The sequence below is a fragment of the Rhinichthys klamathensis genome, unplaced genomic scaffold (genome assembly GCF_029890125.1).
Source record: "Rhinichthys klamathensis goyatoka isolate OS25496 unplaced genomic scaffold, OSU_Roscu_1.1 h1tg000181l_1, whole genome shotgun sequence".
NCBI classification, from domain to species: domain Eukaryota; kingdom Metazoa; phylum Chordata; class Actinopteri; order Cypriniformes; family Leuciscidae; genus Rhinichthys; species Rhinichthys klamathensis.
The window spans coordinates 1,387,268-1,404,842 of NW_026606709.1; the positions used below are offsets into that span (position 1 = coordinate 1,387,268).

Sequence of the window (17,575 nt, forward strand, 5' to 3'; positions counted from 1 at the left end):
ACTTCGTCATCTTTAACGGACAGCTCTGTCGCGTGCATCCTATCACCGTAAACTGCCCTGTCAATCATCTCGTCACAGTTAAAATCCTCCATTCAATCTAATTTAATTTCTTACCATTTCGGAGAGAAATGTTGTAGCACGTTCATCTGCCAGTCGTGGGTCTTTCATGCGGAGACTCTCCTCATGTGTTTGCAATTTGAATGTAATGATGCATTTAAAAGTTAATGGCTATAAATGTATCTTTACAAAAGTTCACAATGCTGCTGCAGATGCAATATAATAATGTAGACAACATTGAATAAATCATTTTCGTCAGGTTAGATACTGATAATTAATCACTTAAAGCCCTTTATCTAAACCTCTGTACATAACCGCCGGACTCGCGCGTCCTCCATGTCTGTAGTTTTTTTAACACTTTTCACTCGTGTTTGTAGTTCTAACCGAATCCTCGTCCAACGCGCGATGGGTTGTGGGCAATATCAGCCGTTAGAGTGTGCAACGATCTGCACTTCGGATTCTGACCGGATATAGTAGACCATCCGGGTCTCTTTGGAACACTCATTTCAACATAGCACGATTTGGGACGTACTAATTCCATTTTCGAATACTATTTAGGACGGGTAGTATGCGAATTGGGACGCAGCAATAGATTACCATTCAAAAGTTTAGGGTCAGCACAAACAGCACAACGGATTTCAACTTTGCTAATAATAATAAATGTTTCTTGAGCATCAAACCAGCAAATTATAATGATTTCTGAAGGATCATGTGACACTGAAGACAGGAGTAATGATGCTGAAAATTCAACTTTGCCATCACAGGAATATTTTAATTATTTTAAATCGTATTAATATTTTATAATATTACCGTTTTGTATTTTTGATCAAATAAATGCAGCCTTGGTGAGCATAAGAAACGACTTTTAAAAACATGAAAATAAACCCTGAAATGTTCCAACCCCACACTTATGAACAGTCATATAAATTAATACAGTATGGATTTAGAAAGTGTAAGTGGGCATGATATGGATGTAGAAACAATGTAAGTGGGAGACTAAAATAAGCTGCAACATAGACCAGATATTATTCAGCAGTAAGAACTCTGGCTATGTGAGACTATAATCTGACAATAAACTCAAAGTGAAACACAAGGCCACTGGCACATGAATTTAGCTCCATAATCATGACTTCATAAATCATTAGCTTTGAAAGCAACAGCGGAAGTCAAAACAAGGCAAGCGGTGCTCAATGCAGAGCCAAATGATGTCATGGGTTGAGCCTGACCTAGTCCAGCTCCTCCTCTGTGGATCTAATGGGTGGAGGGATAGAGTTATGGGTAGGGTTGTGGTGTGGTTGGACCACCCATTACGCCCCAAATTACATCCAGAAAGGGGGAGCTGGACATCACGCTTCACCCATGGCTCTGCAGTGAGTAGCCTCTCAAAGCAGGGGCTCTTTGGGGTCAAATAAGTTTGGTAAAATGTCTGAAACTATGACTTTGGTGAAAGCTCATAGAAACATTTAGATTAAAGTGACCAAATCAAACAGGCCTTTCTTTCTATTGGTTCGGGATCTGTATATCACCCACGCTGTCAAGCGCATATTTGGCCCTTGAGCAGTGCACTAGCAGCCTTGGCAACAGTGTGAAAACAAACAGAACGTTCTCGATGTCCAGCCAAAAGTGTAAAAAAAAAAAACATTTGTTGATAAGAAAGAAGCTTGACTGTACCTGTATAACCCGACTGTATTTGACAACCTCTCCCAGCAATTTCTTGTTCTCAGTGTCATTTTGTTTCTGTTCCAGTTCCGCAGCATGCTGCAAAATGTAGTAGAAAGGACAGCAAACTATAATTAGCAATGTCAAAATGCCATTCTATTGCACAATCAGTGATTTTAAAGAACTAAGATGCATATCTACTGTCTGCAGCCTGTTCTACCTGTAATTTCTTGAATAGATCTCTATGTGAGTTGTTCCCATGTTTTCCTTGTTTTGCTTTCCAGAACTGTCTCTGTGCAGAGTACCTATTCATAGGACACACCTTGAAGAGACAATCTAGACAACAGAAAGAACAATTATTGTACTAGCTGCTGATGATTTCTGGATACACAGTGTGTGTGTGTGTATATATATATATATATATATATATATATAGAAGTATATTCCAAAAATGGCATAGCAACCTGTGCTTTAAAAATCGAGAATCGAATCGAACCGTGACCTTAGAATCGAAAATTCAATCGAATCGAAGATTTGGAGAATCGTAATGCCTATCGTCACCGTTTTCACAGATTCACGTTTTTGAAGTTTACATGGAGATGATAATGATAATCTGAAAATCTCATGTTTTTTGCAAAAGCTTTTTCTGAGGCTCTAGAGCAGGGATGTAGTGGAGGCTAAACGCACGTAAACGCCGTTTATGCACCTCCCAATATTCGGAAATAGCGTTTACCCACCACCAAAGTGCGTTTATCCAGCTCTAAATATCCTGTAGTTCCTAATATATATATATATATAAATGAATGGAGGCATTTATATAGTTATATAATATTTATATAGTTATATATAGGTATACACACACACATATATATTAATTTATATTTATACACACACACACACACATATATATATATATATATATACACATACTGTATATAAAAACATTTGATTATTTGTAATTATAGTGTACATTGTTAATATAAATAATTTGATCTTTATATCATGTATAAAAAATAATGATTGATACATTAGACAAACACGCAATATTATATTTGTTTTATAAATAATATACATATTTAAAAACTATTAAAATTGTGCTATTTATATTTTTTTAATATTTATAATAATACTGTGAATAAGAGAAATTGTAAACTGGTTTCGGTGTAGAACTAAATCCAAGCGACTGTATCGCTGTCATTTTACTCCAGCAAACCAAACAGATATGATTTCCTTTTGAGGCAAACAAAATAGTTCAGTGAAGACAAACTCAAATACACTTAGTCAAATGTCCTATTTGGCAAAGTGACAACTGAGTAAATCCAATAGAGTCAACCTGTATTTGCTAATAGAGTAAATAACATATATTATAGAGGGAGCAGTGCAGAATGTCAGATAGACATTTAGGGAGCCACCAAATTTGTGTCTATTCCAAAAAAGGTATAAGTAAAATATAAAGGGTAAAGTCTGATTTTAAAAAGACTTACGGAAACAATTTATACAGAATAAGACCTCTCACTTGGATTTATATACATGCTCATTGACATTGAGACTAGATGAATCACCACATAAACCACATTTATCGTTGGTCATTGTAATAGGAATCCACACAATCAGAAATTTCGCAAAAGGGCAAAAGATTTCCCAACACGTTTTCTAACGGGTTGACGAGTTTTAGCGCATTGACCACCAGAAAACTGCTTAGTTTGAATGTGACTTACACATAAAGTGAGCTTTACACATCGCTACACTATTGACAATAGACCTGAAATTAAACTTACGGGTACTTTAATATCCGAGGGGTTGATTTTTCTTTAAAAATACAAATTTGACATTTTTGTTATATGAAAGTCATTAAAAGCATATTTTACCCTCAATTATCATTAAACCATTACTTAGAAAATTCATCAGTAGTTTAAAAAAAGCGCAAGTTATTATAACAAGGCTGTTACGTTCAAAAGCACAGTATGCTTGTATTGACTTGTACTGAGCCTCTTGTTTCAACAAAGCCCTCCAGCACAAGAGGAAAATAAGAGTTTACAGTTTGTGCTATTCTGATTTGTGTAAAGTCTACCAAATTGCACTTGAGGAAAAACACTGTTTACCCACCTCAGTTTAAAATTGTAGTCATTAAGCAACAGCCAGGCACCCTACTGAGATCTCACTATAAAGCTGAAGACGTAGGGTGCAGACAGACTGCGTGGCCTTGGCAAGAGCAAAGATTCAGTGTGTAGGAGGCTGTTATCGCTCAAGGGCCGAGTAATTAATCAGTGGCTGAGCAGGTGTTAAGAAACACACACACACAGGAAGCTACAGCTACATATTTATATTGTTTGGTGTTGGGATTTCTTTTGCCTGCCACTTTTATGAATACACTGCAGTGGAACTAAGCAAAATAGCGACCCTAACTTATAAATAAACAAATGATTGATAGATTTATCCATAACAACAGTTCATTGGCTTATAATGGCGCTAATATGTTAGCATTGGGCCATTTAGTGTGATTGTTGTCGAACTGACTCACCTCTAAATTTTTTCGGTGGGTTTATAAGATCCCCAGCCTCAGGCTGCACCACACATCTGTCATCCACCAAACTGAGAGGAAAAATATGACAACTCATTAGTATTCATTCATTGAATGATTCAATGTCAACAATTTCCAGTAGGGCTGGGCGATATGGGCAAAAAAAATTATCACGATAATTTTTTTATATCAGTCGATATCGATAATTATCACGATAAATGTCAAATCTTTATTTCTTTCGAGTTTAAAGACAGATTTTTGCTCCTAAGTGAAAGTTGTAGAAACCAGAGCGTTAATTGTGGTTTTAAACTACTCACAAATCTGAGGTAACGTTAGAACATTCAAACATTTGTCATTGTTCCTTAACAAAATAAATATCTGAATAGAAAAATATATTTCTTAGTTTCTGCATGTGCTAATGAGGGATATTGTTTCAAGTCTTGTATCTTGTTTCAAGGCACGTATCTTCAGTACAGTTTGCAATATTAATATTACATTTTTTGTCTCGAAGCGCATATTTAACAGTGAGTTGATAGTAAATCTGCATCCTAACTCAAGCTAATACTACTATGTTAAATTTATGTTCGTTAACAAAAACAGTAACATCTGTTAAAAAAATGTAACGACCCCATTTTTATTTGGTAAAATGTATTATTCTGACTGTTTGAGTTTTGTTAAAATTAACCATTGGTCATCCAATATCATGCATTTAGATCATGATAACCACAGATAAAACCAGGCATAGCCTATAACAGCTCACTAGCATGGCAACATTTTACTTTATGGTTTCTATGGTATTTGTAAAAAACGGTAGCCTAAATACATTATTAAATACTGTAATTATATTCCATTAGTCATTTAATACATTCTCTACATTAATAATATTATACAATTCAATATGTATATCCCACATTTCATGGTGCAGTTAATATTACTAGGCCAACGTTACAGTAAATCCATGGTAAATGGATTTCAAATCAGATTCTGACTGTATCGTTGGACACAGTGTTTCTCCTGTTTGTCAGAGCTGTTTCATCTGCCTTTAAACTGGTTTAAATCACTGAGACGTTTGTGTTCTTCGCTGAATTCAAGCGCTTCTCACTGGATCTAGTGAGCGAGACGATCAGAGTAAACGCGTCTGCTAGTCTAGTGAGCTCGCGCGCGCTGCCGTTTGGACTTTGAGCCGAGCGGATAAACAGTCCGTGAGGCGCGCGCGGTTCAAATGAGTTTCGTTCCGCTTTTGGCGCATACACATTATCGAACATTTATCGAACTCTTGATATCGTTTTATCGAGAAAAATAATATCGCGATAATTATCGTTATCGTTTTATCGCCCAGCCCTAATTTCCAGTCTCGTTCACTCGGATGTACGCCATTGCCCTTGATCACTTGTAATCCTCAATGGAGTTGATTTATTACCATTTTTTCCCTTATGAGTTTGTTTTACACACCATTGTATATGTATGCTTGGGCTGTTGGAGAAAATATAAAAAAATTTACACAAAACGAAAACAACAATAAGATAACGGAGTAAAACAGTCAGCTTAAGGTAGCTATAGTACAAATATTATGCAGTTACATGTCAAAATAACTCCAATAGCATAAGTTGCGTCGGTGGGGGCAGATTAAGTGCGATCTGCTGTGACTTCACAAGCCGTGTTGCATTGTGGTCAATGGATCTGCCTGAAGTGTATATATTGAGTAGACTCGCTCCCTCTTTTTTAAAAAGAGTACTCGCCACTTATTATAGGCGCGATGGAGGACGAAGGATACACACAGTGGAGTAATGCGGAGGTTTCATGTCTTTTGAGTGTTTGGGGCGAAGAGACAGTGCAGGCAAAAATGCAGGGTTGTTACAGAAATAAATCCGTGTTTGAAGACATTTCACGAGATATGGGGAGACACGGTTTTAAGCGCTCGTGGCTACAGTGCCACCGTAAGATAAAAAGCTTAATGACTTTTAAAAATATTGTGGAAAGCAAAACACTGGATAATTTTATTCGCATCTGCATCCATTGTATTTCGTGCTGTTTTACTTCCTTTTCCGGGTCAGACTGTCTACATTTGGAAGTTTCAGCAGTGTACAGTGTAAATGCAAAAATCGGATACGGGTCACTTTTAAAAGATGATGTAAGCGGGTCGTCAAAAAAAATCGGATATAGTCAGAAAATCGGATTTGGGCATCAAGACCTGCAGTGTAAATGCAGCCTTAGGCACCTTTCCCCAATTTATGTTAGAGATGAAGCAAAAATTCCATCAGATATTAAACAAGTGGATCAGATTACATTACTTGTAAAAATGAAAGTGTAGAAAAAATCAGTCCTGAAGATCAGAATCAAAACAAAGTCAGATTTGCTTTAAGTCGGTTCAAACTTCAAACAAAGTCAATAAGTCCAGCATAATTTACTGAAGTCTCGCTGTGGACACTGACTGGTCTAAAAGAGATTTTCAAAAATGTTTCAATGCTTATGAGTGCAACTGCCATGCATCAAATCAAAGAGTGGAAGTTAGTAAAATACTCTGGGGAATGGATTCACAACAAGACTGAAGCACTTCAGAAAGTACATGGTAGAAGCAAAATGAGCAACTTGAGAATTTTAAAAGACCCCTGATATTGATAAAGTGTCAAAACTTCAACAATTCAGGTTTTATTATAAAAAAATTAGACTAAGGCTAATTAGTATACTAAAAGGTAAAAGGTAGTATATCAAAGCAAACAGTTTCCTCTCAAGAGGACTCAATTGAAAATGCTTCTATAATCCTAAATCAACAAACTATTCCACTCTCTTTGAATGCAGAGCATATTTGCCCACTCTATTGTCAATGCAAACCCATACAGTCTAATTTAATTACATCCTCCGTCACAGGCGCTCAACAGAATAAGGTTACAGAAATGTTGAAATCTTTCAGAATATGATTTTATTTAGTTTATCATCAATAATTTGCCTGAGATTTTGAGGGGCAATTTAACTGGCGTGCCTCTCCTTAAAGGCTTTTTGTGAAAGCTCGGACCAACTTTAGATAAAGAAGGAAGCTGCAGTGTTCTTAGTAGGCCTGATAAACGTACTGTTACACCCAGGCTTCCCCCACTGTTAGTTAAAACTAAAAATAGGCAATAACTTATCAACGGCAGCTTAAGGTTTTCTTAATGATAGCCCTTGACTCAGCTCGGCTATCTTGTGAACACAGATCTGTAAATAAATACTTCAGCGATTAAAAAAATGTAGAAGTTCACTCCACTGCGCTGAACTGACCGGAGGAACATGGGTGTGTATAGACTCTTAAAGGTTACATGTGTTGAGCACAGTAAAATCAAGTTGCTTATTGACTTCATTTGCCGTTTAATCTGAATTTATGAATATGCTAAACGCTTCATGAAGGGAATCAAACCAGCAACATCAAGCTAATCTTCCTTGCTTACAATGGAAGACACAAAAAAGGGATGAATAGTGTGAGGTCATACCACACATACACTGCAAAACAGAACATTTTAAGGAAGTGCCACACAGCGTATGACAGAAAGGCTAGTTATCGGAGCAGTTGCATTACTTTTCACCGGTTACTCTCTCAAGCTTATAACCAAGAGCTGGGCGACAGCAGTTTTTCCCCAAACTTGGTGTAATTGTGTGCCTTTCATCAACAACAAATCAGAAATGTGCTCCTTTAAACTGATAACAAGTATTAATCATCAAGTGAAACTCATCATTTATGTTAATGATACGATATGATAATGATATTAAAGAATATGGCCCGTTTTACAGAGAGGGCTTCAATTAGTGCATTTAATTAGCTATTATAAACGTACCTTAGGAAAAAAACAGGTGTGCATCTTGAGACAAAACAATGGCACTGACATATTTTAGGATACGTCAGTGCAAGTTGCTTTCAGTTAAAACAGCTCAAACATGCATTTTAGTCTGGGACTAGGCTTAAAAGGAAAGTTCACCCGAAAATAAAAATTATCCCATGATTTACTCACCCTCCACCATCCTAGGTGTATGACTATCTTCTTTCAGACGGACACAATCAGAGTTATATTAACAAATATCCTGGCTCTTCCAAGCTGAATGGGACTCAATATTTTGAAGCCAAAAAAAAGTGCATGCATTCATCATAAAAGTTATCCATACGACTCCAGGGGGTGAATAAAGTACTTCTGAAGCAAAGCGATGAGCTTTTGTAAGAAAAATATCCATATTTATAACTTTATTAACTAAAATAACTTCCAGCAGACGGCCTACGCAAGTCAACTTACGCCAAAAGAGTAACTTCTGACGCAATGTATGACAACTTAAATGCCTCTCGGTTCAAACAAATAGGGCTGGGCAACAAATTCAAGCTCCTCTTATATCGAAATACTCTGACATTTTTCCTTTAAAATCCTCATTTTGGACTTCTCGCTTGGTTTTGCTCTCTCCTCTCTGCGCTTCCGTGTTGATCACTTCTCACCGGAGCTTACGCTTCGCCGACGTCCTACGCGCTGGAATGAAATATATTCAAAATATTGGGTCCCATTCACTACCAATATAAAGCTTGGAAGAGCCACAATATTTTTTTATACATCTCCGATTGTGTTCGTCTGAAAGAAGATCATATACACCAAGGATGTCTTGAGGGTGAGTAAACCATGGGATAATTTTCATTTTTGGGTGAACTATCCCTTTAAGCCTTGTCTGTGAAACTATGTGGCAGGCCAGCATATTGGTAAAATATTTACAATAAGCCCATGAAGTGTGGGAAAATCTGTTCTATTTAATTATCGCAGGTATACAAAGAGTGCATCATTCATATTTTAAAAGCATTGATGCACGTAAAAACGTTTTGAAATGTTTTCTTTACTTATTAAAAAAAAAACTTAATTTAATTATTATTAGTTTCTGTGCTTTGAGACAGAATAAAGAGCACTGAACAATTTAGCATTGTGAAAAAGAAAGAAGACCATTCAACTCAATGTATGAATTTCCTTCTAGTAAGAAGTTAAATTCTCTTGAATGAGAGTTGCAAAGACCTGATTTTCAGGTCTATAACATCAAGTAACAGCAAGTTGCTCTCTGACAGCTAAGTGTTTCTCCCAGAATTTTAGAGCATATATTTTTTTTTCCACAATGCTTCATCATTACTTCAAGGTCATTAAAATAAGAATTAGGTGTGGGCGATATGACCAAAATCTAATATCACATCACAATATGAATAATTGTAATTTACAATAACGATATACAGTATATATCACGATAGTTATTTTTGTTTTAAATAAAGTTATGATATAAACATTTTATTAAAATTTCAAAAATCACATTAAAAAACTTATACTAGCCTAACTAATGTAAGTAAAATACAAAAAACAAAAACTGAATACAAGTAAAAACTCAGTGATAAAATAGGAACAAAGAAAATAATTACAAGCAACAGGACAAAAAAACTACAATAGAACAAAGACACAAATGAAATAGACCTACCTGAAAAACTTTAAGCACTAGAAATAAAAGACTACAATAGAACTTTAAGAGTGAATGCACTGATCTCATATATTGATACACATGTGCTTTCTTTCTCAAACATGTATGTTCACTTAAGACATAAACACCCGTGTTTATGAGAATACTCGCAAAGGCAGGCATTTTGACATACAAGTTTGTGTATTTGACAGTTCAAGCCCAGTAAGGCGCTAAAAAGAATTCTAGGCGCCAAGTTCTACTACTCACGCGCTGTATGAGCAGGTGTGTGCGTTCAAAAACAGTCTCTCAGACAGCGGGTGCATATACCACAATGAGTCCTCTTTCGCTGCTTATTGCGCTTGAATGGCTTAAAATCACTTGTTTTTAAACCGCAAAACATAAAAATGTATTTAAACGATAAGCTTTCAAGACATCACATAATGGCAACTTCACGTGAGCGTAACCGCGTTAGAGAAAATAGTCCAAAATCTCCGACAAATTTCTACCTGTTAATCATGTCTACCGGTATATCACCCAAAAGATGGTTATTTAAAGGTTCTTTACACGTAGTAACAGTTCTATTTAGTACCGAATCGTCCTGAAGAACCCTTTATATGCTGAAAGTTTTTTGTGTTAGAGTTTAGGGTTCTTTATTCCCGCCTTTTTGTGTTTCAAATCCGTAACTGTCAAAGCCTCCTCATTACTGATTTTCTGGAGCTCAGCTATACAACTATACACATATTGTCAACATACTCTCAACAGGTAAATAATTTATTTCTTAAAATGTCTATGAGTTAAAAATTGTAACAATTTCCTAACAATCATGTCTTTTTCTCTTTTTAGTTTAACAGAACATTTAAGTGTGAGCAGCTATGTTGAGTTAAGGATACTCATCTTGTACTATTATCACGCTGATGGAGTGGCGTAGGTTTAATTTTGAAATTGGTGGGAACGGGGACATCAATATATAAATATATTTTAAGTTGATCGAAATTATTGCTAGGGATATATCAGTGTCACTGGATATTGGTAGGGACACGTCCCTAGCGTCCCTACGCCCCTGCTACAAAGTAGTAACAGATATATTTTTTTTTAATTATGACTTTATGCCTAAACATAACCATTCACAAAAGAAACTTTAAAGCTATACCATGACTTTATATCACTTTTTCCTGTTAACATGCTAAAGGGCTAATTCTGTCCATTTTTGCTCATTTTGGCCTTCACGAACATAATTGTTTTTACATAATGAAGAGACACAATGCAATGCTAAACTCAATTGTGTATTTCAGATGCTGTCAGGTATCATAACCTCATCATCTGCAGAGAGAAACTGGCACTCAGAATACACACATAATGAAGGACGTAAAGACATCATAGGGGATTGTGAAGATATTTCACTGGAACTTGGTCTTAATTACATCTATATCGTGTTCAATGTCAATTGTTATATTAATGTATTCAGCTATCCTCTGTTGTTAGAGCACTGTAATTTTTGCAATGTCAATAAAGAATAAAAGCACTTAAATTGAACCAACATGCTGTTTTTTTTTTAAATGTAAAACCAAAATAGAGGCAACAAGATATAAGACCAGGCAGATAGAGGGGGGAGGGGGGGGGGGGGCAATATTAATAAATAATTTATAATATATAAAATAATAATATTAATAATATGAAGATACTAATATACTAATATGAATTCAAATAAATATAATTGAAAAGGTTATTTATAACACTAGGTTATATCACTTTTAAAGCATGGTTCTTTATGGAAACTGGTTCTTTATGGTTCTTCTATTGCTATAAGCCGAAGGACCCTAATTTGGTACTGTTTTAGAACCATTTTTCTTATGAGTGCACCTCTAATAAGGATTATGAAAAACCTCAGAGGAATTTTATGCAATTTATCAAAAATGCTTTATTAAAGTCTGTCTATCCTCACATTAACCTTTAGGTATGTCTGCATTTAATAACAATTCCTTATAATTAATAATTATATATTTTTAAAAAACACATCTAAATACATCTAAAAAAAACACAGAGCTACCAACCACAGAAAGAGCCACTCCACCGAATGATGACTAAGCCAAATAAGTGCTGCAAATGGATATTTTTATAGTGACAAATTGTTTTATTGGCTATGCCTGCACACTTCCTCATCTTCCTGTATATCTGTATAGGTGTATTAAACAAAGACATTAAGTACATTAATATGATGTGTTATAGAAATGGGGTAGAAAACAGGAAAGGTGCAAACAGTTTTACATGCTCATAAATGAGTAACAGAGTGCTAGTTCTCTTTAAACTGTTTGACAGCCAGCAGTCTTCAAAAGACACAACAAAGTACAGCAAGTTAAACATGAACCAAATGCAAGCCTGGTCGGCAGTGTTCAAACATTCTAATTATAGCTCCATTACTTGATGACATGAGTGAAGGAGTTAGACTTTGTCTAAGCAAAATGATCATTCTTAGCTTGCTACAAGTGAAGCATGTTATAACAAATCCTATTATTTTACTTAAAAGAGAAGCTGTGTGTATTTCGGATGTAAGAAATTGAGACTAAAATCAACTACATTTGCTTTTACAACCTTGAACTGATACAGTATACAGAACTAAACCACCCACATTATTGTCCTTTTAACCAAACTACTTTTAAATTATGGCCATAAATGTTTATTATGTAGAATTTCAACCAATGAAGCCTCTTATCAGTATTTCCTCTAGGTTTCTAGTACATCACAACGAGTCCTTGGTACCTAAACAAAGACAAGCCTTTCTTAATTGAAGTCTATTTAACTTCCATTATATCTCTACAAACCCATGACAGCCTGGGAAATAATCCAAGATCGCCTTGTTTACGATCAGATTCAGAACGAAGGCTTTGGCTATGTTCAGCATGGACATAGCCAAACTATTCACTACTGAATACTACACAGTTTATACAACTATCAAGTTTGCAAAATAGTTCGAAAAACAATAGGCGATATGCAAAGAGAAAAACAGTAGTTTGCTTAATTTGTAAAACATGTCTTTTGGCAGTCTGATCAAATAATGATCCATTTTACTCAAATAACGTTCCATTCACACACTGGAAATATAAAGTTAAGTAAAACACATTGCATTCTGGGTAGAAGTACTCCTATAGAGTGCAAAAGTGGCCACCTACATTTTCAGCGGCCTTGGTTTCTAAAGTATTTTTCCCATATGGTTTTACTTTTCATAAAAGTCTTTTTGTTTAAGAGTTATAAGTCATGAACCAAAGTAAACCAACAAGCTATGAGGTGAATCACAACATGACAAACTTTGATTTGAAGCAAAAAAAGTACTTGAAAATCAGACAAAAAGACAAAAGGTACAAGACTGTGTACTTCATGGCTTTAATAAAGGATAGAACTACAATCCCATGAAGCATTGTGAATGACATTATTGAATTAAAGATGGTGATCTTATATGTAGAAAAACAAAATATTTCACGTTTATTGCAAAATATACCTATTATGCATGTAAATATTTAAAGGGATAGTTCACCCTAAAATGAAAACTAAGTCATCATTTACTCATCTTGGTGTAGTTCTAATGCCAGAATGCATTTCTTTCTTTTTTAGACCACAAGAGGAGAATTTTTTGTTAAATGTCCCGCTCGCACATCCATAATGGCAGTGAATGGCGACAAGCACACATCTCTACAAATGCAATTTGATGAGGTAAACCGTAAAAAGTTGCCACCGACGCGCATGTAAACAGTTTACAGATTAGGTTTTTGTGCCACGTTGTGAACGTGATAACTTTCTTTTTGCAAAGAATACTAAGACTATATTAACCTCGGAGAAGAAAGTATATGTCACGCCTTTTTAAAAAAATTTAAAACTTTTGTGGTCAGAAAAAGAAAGAAGGGCACGTCATTAGAACAACACCAGGGTGAGTAAATTATGACGTTTTTCGTTTTAGGGTGAACTATCCCCTTAAGCAGTTTGAGTGCTTAGAGACACTGAGTCTGACTAAATCATTCGCAGTGCTTCATGGGAGGGAGTGGGTGCTAGGTCTGTCTTTAAAGGTTTATAAGTCAAAAATCAACTCCCCTTTTATGGAGAAAATTAATGGGATTTTTTTTATTTCTAGAACCCGATTGTTGAACTCTATTGCAGTGTTCTGTACAGTACATTTTAGCAGATGTAGTAGGTTATCTGAGGTCTATGCACAAATTCTACATATTGTACTGTGCACAGTATAGATAAATTGCAGAGACAGTAAGTATGTTAATATCCTATCCTCAACAAACGCTGTCTGTCTCTAAATATGGAACAATAAGACAGGATAAAAATACTGCAAGTGTTACAAAAGACCTAACAAAAACTGGAATGTCAACTATGCACTACAACACTGGAAACATGCAGTCCAGTCTGACAGCTTGCTTTCACACAAAGTCCACTCATGTCACTCTTTCAATGCAAGTGCTCATTACTACAACTATGTGCATTTCAGAATTTATGCTCTCAAACAAAACCACTGTGGTTTCATTTGAATCATAGCAGGAAATTGAAAAACTACACGTGAAGTTTTACAAACATTGATACTCCAAAACAACTAAACAGCTCTGTCATGAATTGCGAAAAGTGACAGAGAAGTGACAGTTGCTGCAATCCATCTGATGCAATGCTCTGCACCTTAATTGCTTGATGAGTCATTGCACAACAATGCAAAAGTGATTCCACACAACTTGAAATGGAGCTGGGCGTTTCAACGGCATGTGGTTATACATTCATAATCTTTCATAAGACACAAGCCGATGTGTTCCTACATGACCACGTGAAAATCGAATGAAATTCTTCTTATACAGTGTAGTCTCAGAAACTGTAAAATTAAATTTGACGACATTAATAATTAAAGGTGCACTCACTAAGTTTCTATCTGCGTTTAGCTCAGTCTTATTCATTCCAAGAGTTCCAGTGTTTTGGGATTTAAATTGACTATTATCACGTATACTAATTCTGTCTGGGTGGGTAAATTGCGCACATCCTAATTAAAATCTTTACTCTGAACTATGATGTTGACTAAGACGCCATGTCTGCAGTATAATGTGTTTGATGATGTCATATTGTTTTATTTGCTATACTTTGTAAAGAGCACTAACTGAAAGAGTTTCGATAAAGTGAACAATTATTATAATCATGATTATTAGTAGGCCAATTGCATGAAAGCAGGTCACATGGTATGAAAAATGGCGGCACCCATGAGGTGGTGACCCGCTCCATGTAAAATAAAACAGCTTTTTCTAGAAAAAAAGATATGGCTGGAGTCTTCATGCATGTTGTGTGCATAACTACAATGATATTTCTCTCAAATGTGCTGTTCATTTTCCCATGTGTAAAATGGGATTTTTCAATTAAAAAATGACTTGCATTACATTTTTAAATTAGGCCAACATAGTTGTATCAGTATTGGTGTGTAAACTAACAGCAAACTTTGCATTCCTGTTCATGATTTGCATGATTGCTTTTGAAGCAATGCTGTAACAGCACCTCTGGCCTTCAGTATGTACTCAAATCACTTCCTACTTCCACTCAACAAACTTCATCTGACATATGAAATATCTTTGAAATTGTATTGGATGTTTTTAATATTTTACTATTGCATGTTTGGGCAAAATAATCACACCAGTGGCTATATCTGAATAAAATGTATAACTGCCATTTTTAGTCATTTTTAAGACTAATATATAATGATCATTGGGAGGCAACTTACCCTAAAGTGCTGATAAATCCATTGACAGTTCCCTCCGCGTACAGAGACACAATATCCCCAATGTGAAGGAAAATGTGTTCCGACATATCTGTAAATGTTTCAGAAGATTTTCTGATACTTTAACTACTACTCTGATCCAGCGCGTTGTGTCCAGTCGACTCAATGTCTCAATCCACTTGTTCCTGTGCTTTGACAGTAACACATTTTAATCCAGCCGCCCAGACAAGAGAGGCGACTTTTGAGTTTTGATTCCTCTAACTGTCGCGTTTCTTCATGTTTTCAACTTCTTCCTGTGAAACAAACGAGGCTTTTTCTCACCAATATGCCACTCGAGTGGGAGGAGACTCACGCTCCGTCCCGTGAAATCAAGGAAGTGATGCTGTCTGTATTTTGCTGTGGTATGCACTATGCAACTCACTAACAAAACTGAGAATGCAACTTGTGTGTTTGCGCAGTCGTGCATGCATTATGTGTCGGTGAGGTGGTGCAAAATTATTAAAGTTTCTCCTCAAACTTTTTCATTTTATTAATAACTTCAAATAACTCTGTAATGCTTATGTATTCGCGAAAAAGCCTATTTGAGCATTTATATTTAATATAATATCGGTAGATAAATGAAAAGGCATTATTTGTTTTGTTTTTAATTATACATGTATATGCAAGCATGCAACATTTAGCAACAAAAAAAAAATCATAATATTACTTTATAAACCATTTTGTTTTTGCCATTAAAATTTAGATGTTTTAGATGTTTGATTGTTTATTTGACGCCTTTTCGTGCTATTTGGGGAAAAAAGAGAAAAGTTCCTTACCAGATATAGCACATGAATATTGGTAAAATACTTCTGAATATATTAAATGAGATAGCTTTGTAACCTATCTAAAGGAGTCACTCTTAGTCAGATAAAGTGTCAGATAAAGTGTTAAAGTTTCTTTGAATAATCTATAGGCAATCTTTGCATAATCACAGTACCCACTGTGTGCTTATCAGACATGTGCAAAGTCTTCATTTGTAACTCAGTAAAATAATATTTATTATTAGCCTAATGGTTCTATTTAATATTTATTCAGGTGTAATTTGTTGAACAAAGTGAATAGATGACAAAATGTTCTATCTTTTTCCATTATGAGATTTTTAAAATATTTATATATTATATGTTTCTATATAACAGCATACCTTACATTGTATGCTCGCTCTAGATCTCTTGAACATGAATTTGTCCGACCTCTGGTTTGGTTAAACTCGCCTGCACTGCCATCTAGTGTCATTTGGGATGAAATAAACAAAATAAAGCCACATGGTCACATGTTTTCTTTGTTTTTTACTGAATTTTGGTTTTATAATCTAATTAATACAACTCCACAGCCACATAATGTAATCGTTTACAAAAAAAAAGTCTATTGTTAAAATTGTACGTGTGGAACTTTGAATTGTGACCTAGATGAGATTATAACTAAATTCCCCATATTTTCAAATAAATGTATATGTGTAATAATTGTATTTAATTAATTATATAGCTGGGTTCTTTACTGACAAATATCTTTTTCCATTACCTCTATCATTGCTTAGAATTCTGTGAAGTTCTTAAAAACAAGAAAAAAATTAAAATGACATTCATACAAATAATGACTTGAATAACTCTTCTACGATCAACTTTTTAAGTAGGTTACTGAATTAATATTTAAATAATTAATGAATCAACTTTTTAGATTTATCAAAACATAAACCATCATGAATTACAAGGACATTTCTAACAGATTGGTATGTTTTTTTAAACTAGATTTTACAATTTATAATATCATTCCTAATTTGTCAATGACAATAATACACGGTCCAATAAATAAATAAAAGTTGAGAATAACAACCTGGCTGATCTCAGCATCAACTCTATCACGTGGTCACTGGAAGGAAAACTAAGATGCTTGACATTTGCTCACAGTTTCCATGAGGTTAAAGCTCATGTGTGATTGACTACGACATCTAACCTGCCTGCCCGGTACGGTACCTGTCATTTACTAACCTATCTGTCTAAAGAAACATGAACACACGCAGTACGAGATTACACCACACACACACACACACACACACACACACACACACACACACACACACACACACACATATATATCAACACAATACAGCTATGCTCCACCTCCAT

The 17,575-nt window shown here is 35.2% G+C and overlaps 1 protein-coding gene across 1 annotated transcript in view; it reads right to left on the reverse strand.

Moving 5' to 3' along the window:
- The window catches only part of itpr2 (inositol 1,4,5-trisphosphate receptor, type 2), a 114,782-nt gene extending 99,008 nt beyond the window's left edge, over positions 1-15,774 (reverse strand). Inside the window, exons 1-4 of the mRNA XM_056261208.1 lie at positions 15,417-15,774; positions 4,238-4,308; positions 1,937-2,052; positions 1,729-1,815 (exon numbers count right to left, since the gene is read on the reverse strand). Of these exons, the coding sequence (XP_056117183.1) occupies positions 1,729-1,815; positions 1,937-2,052; positions 4,238-4,308; positions 15,417-15,502 (360 nt within the window). The 5' untranslated portion in view covers positions 15,503-15,774. The remainder of the gene's footprint in view (positions 1-1,728; positions 1,816-1,936; positions 2,053-4,237; positions 4,309-15,416) is intronic.
- Positions 15,775-17,575: the final 1,801 nt, after the last annotated feature.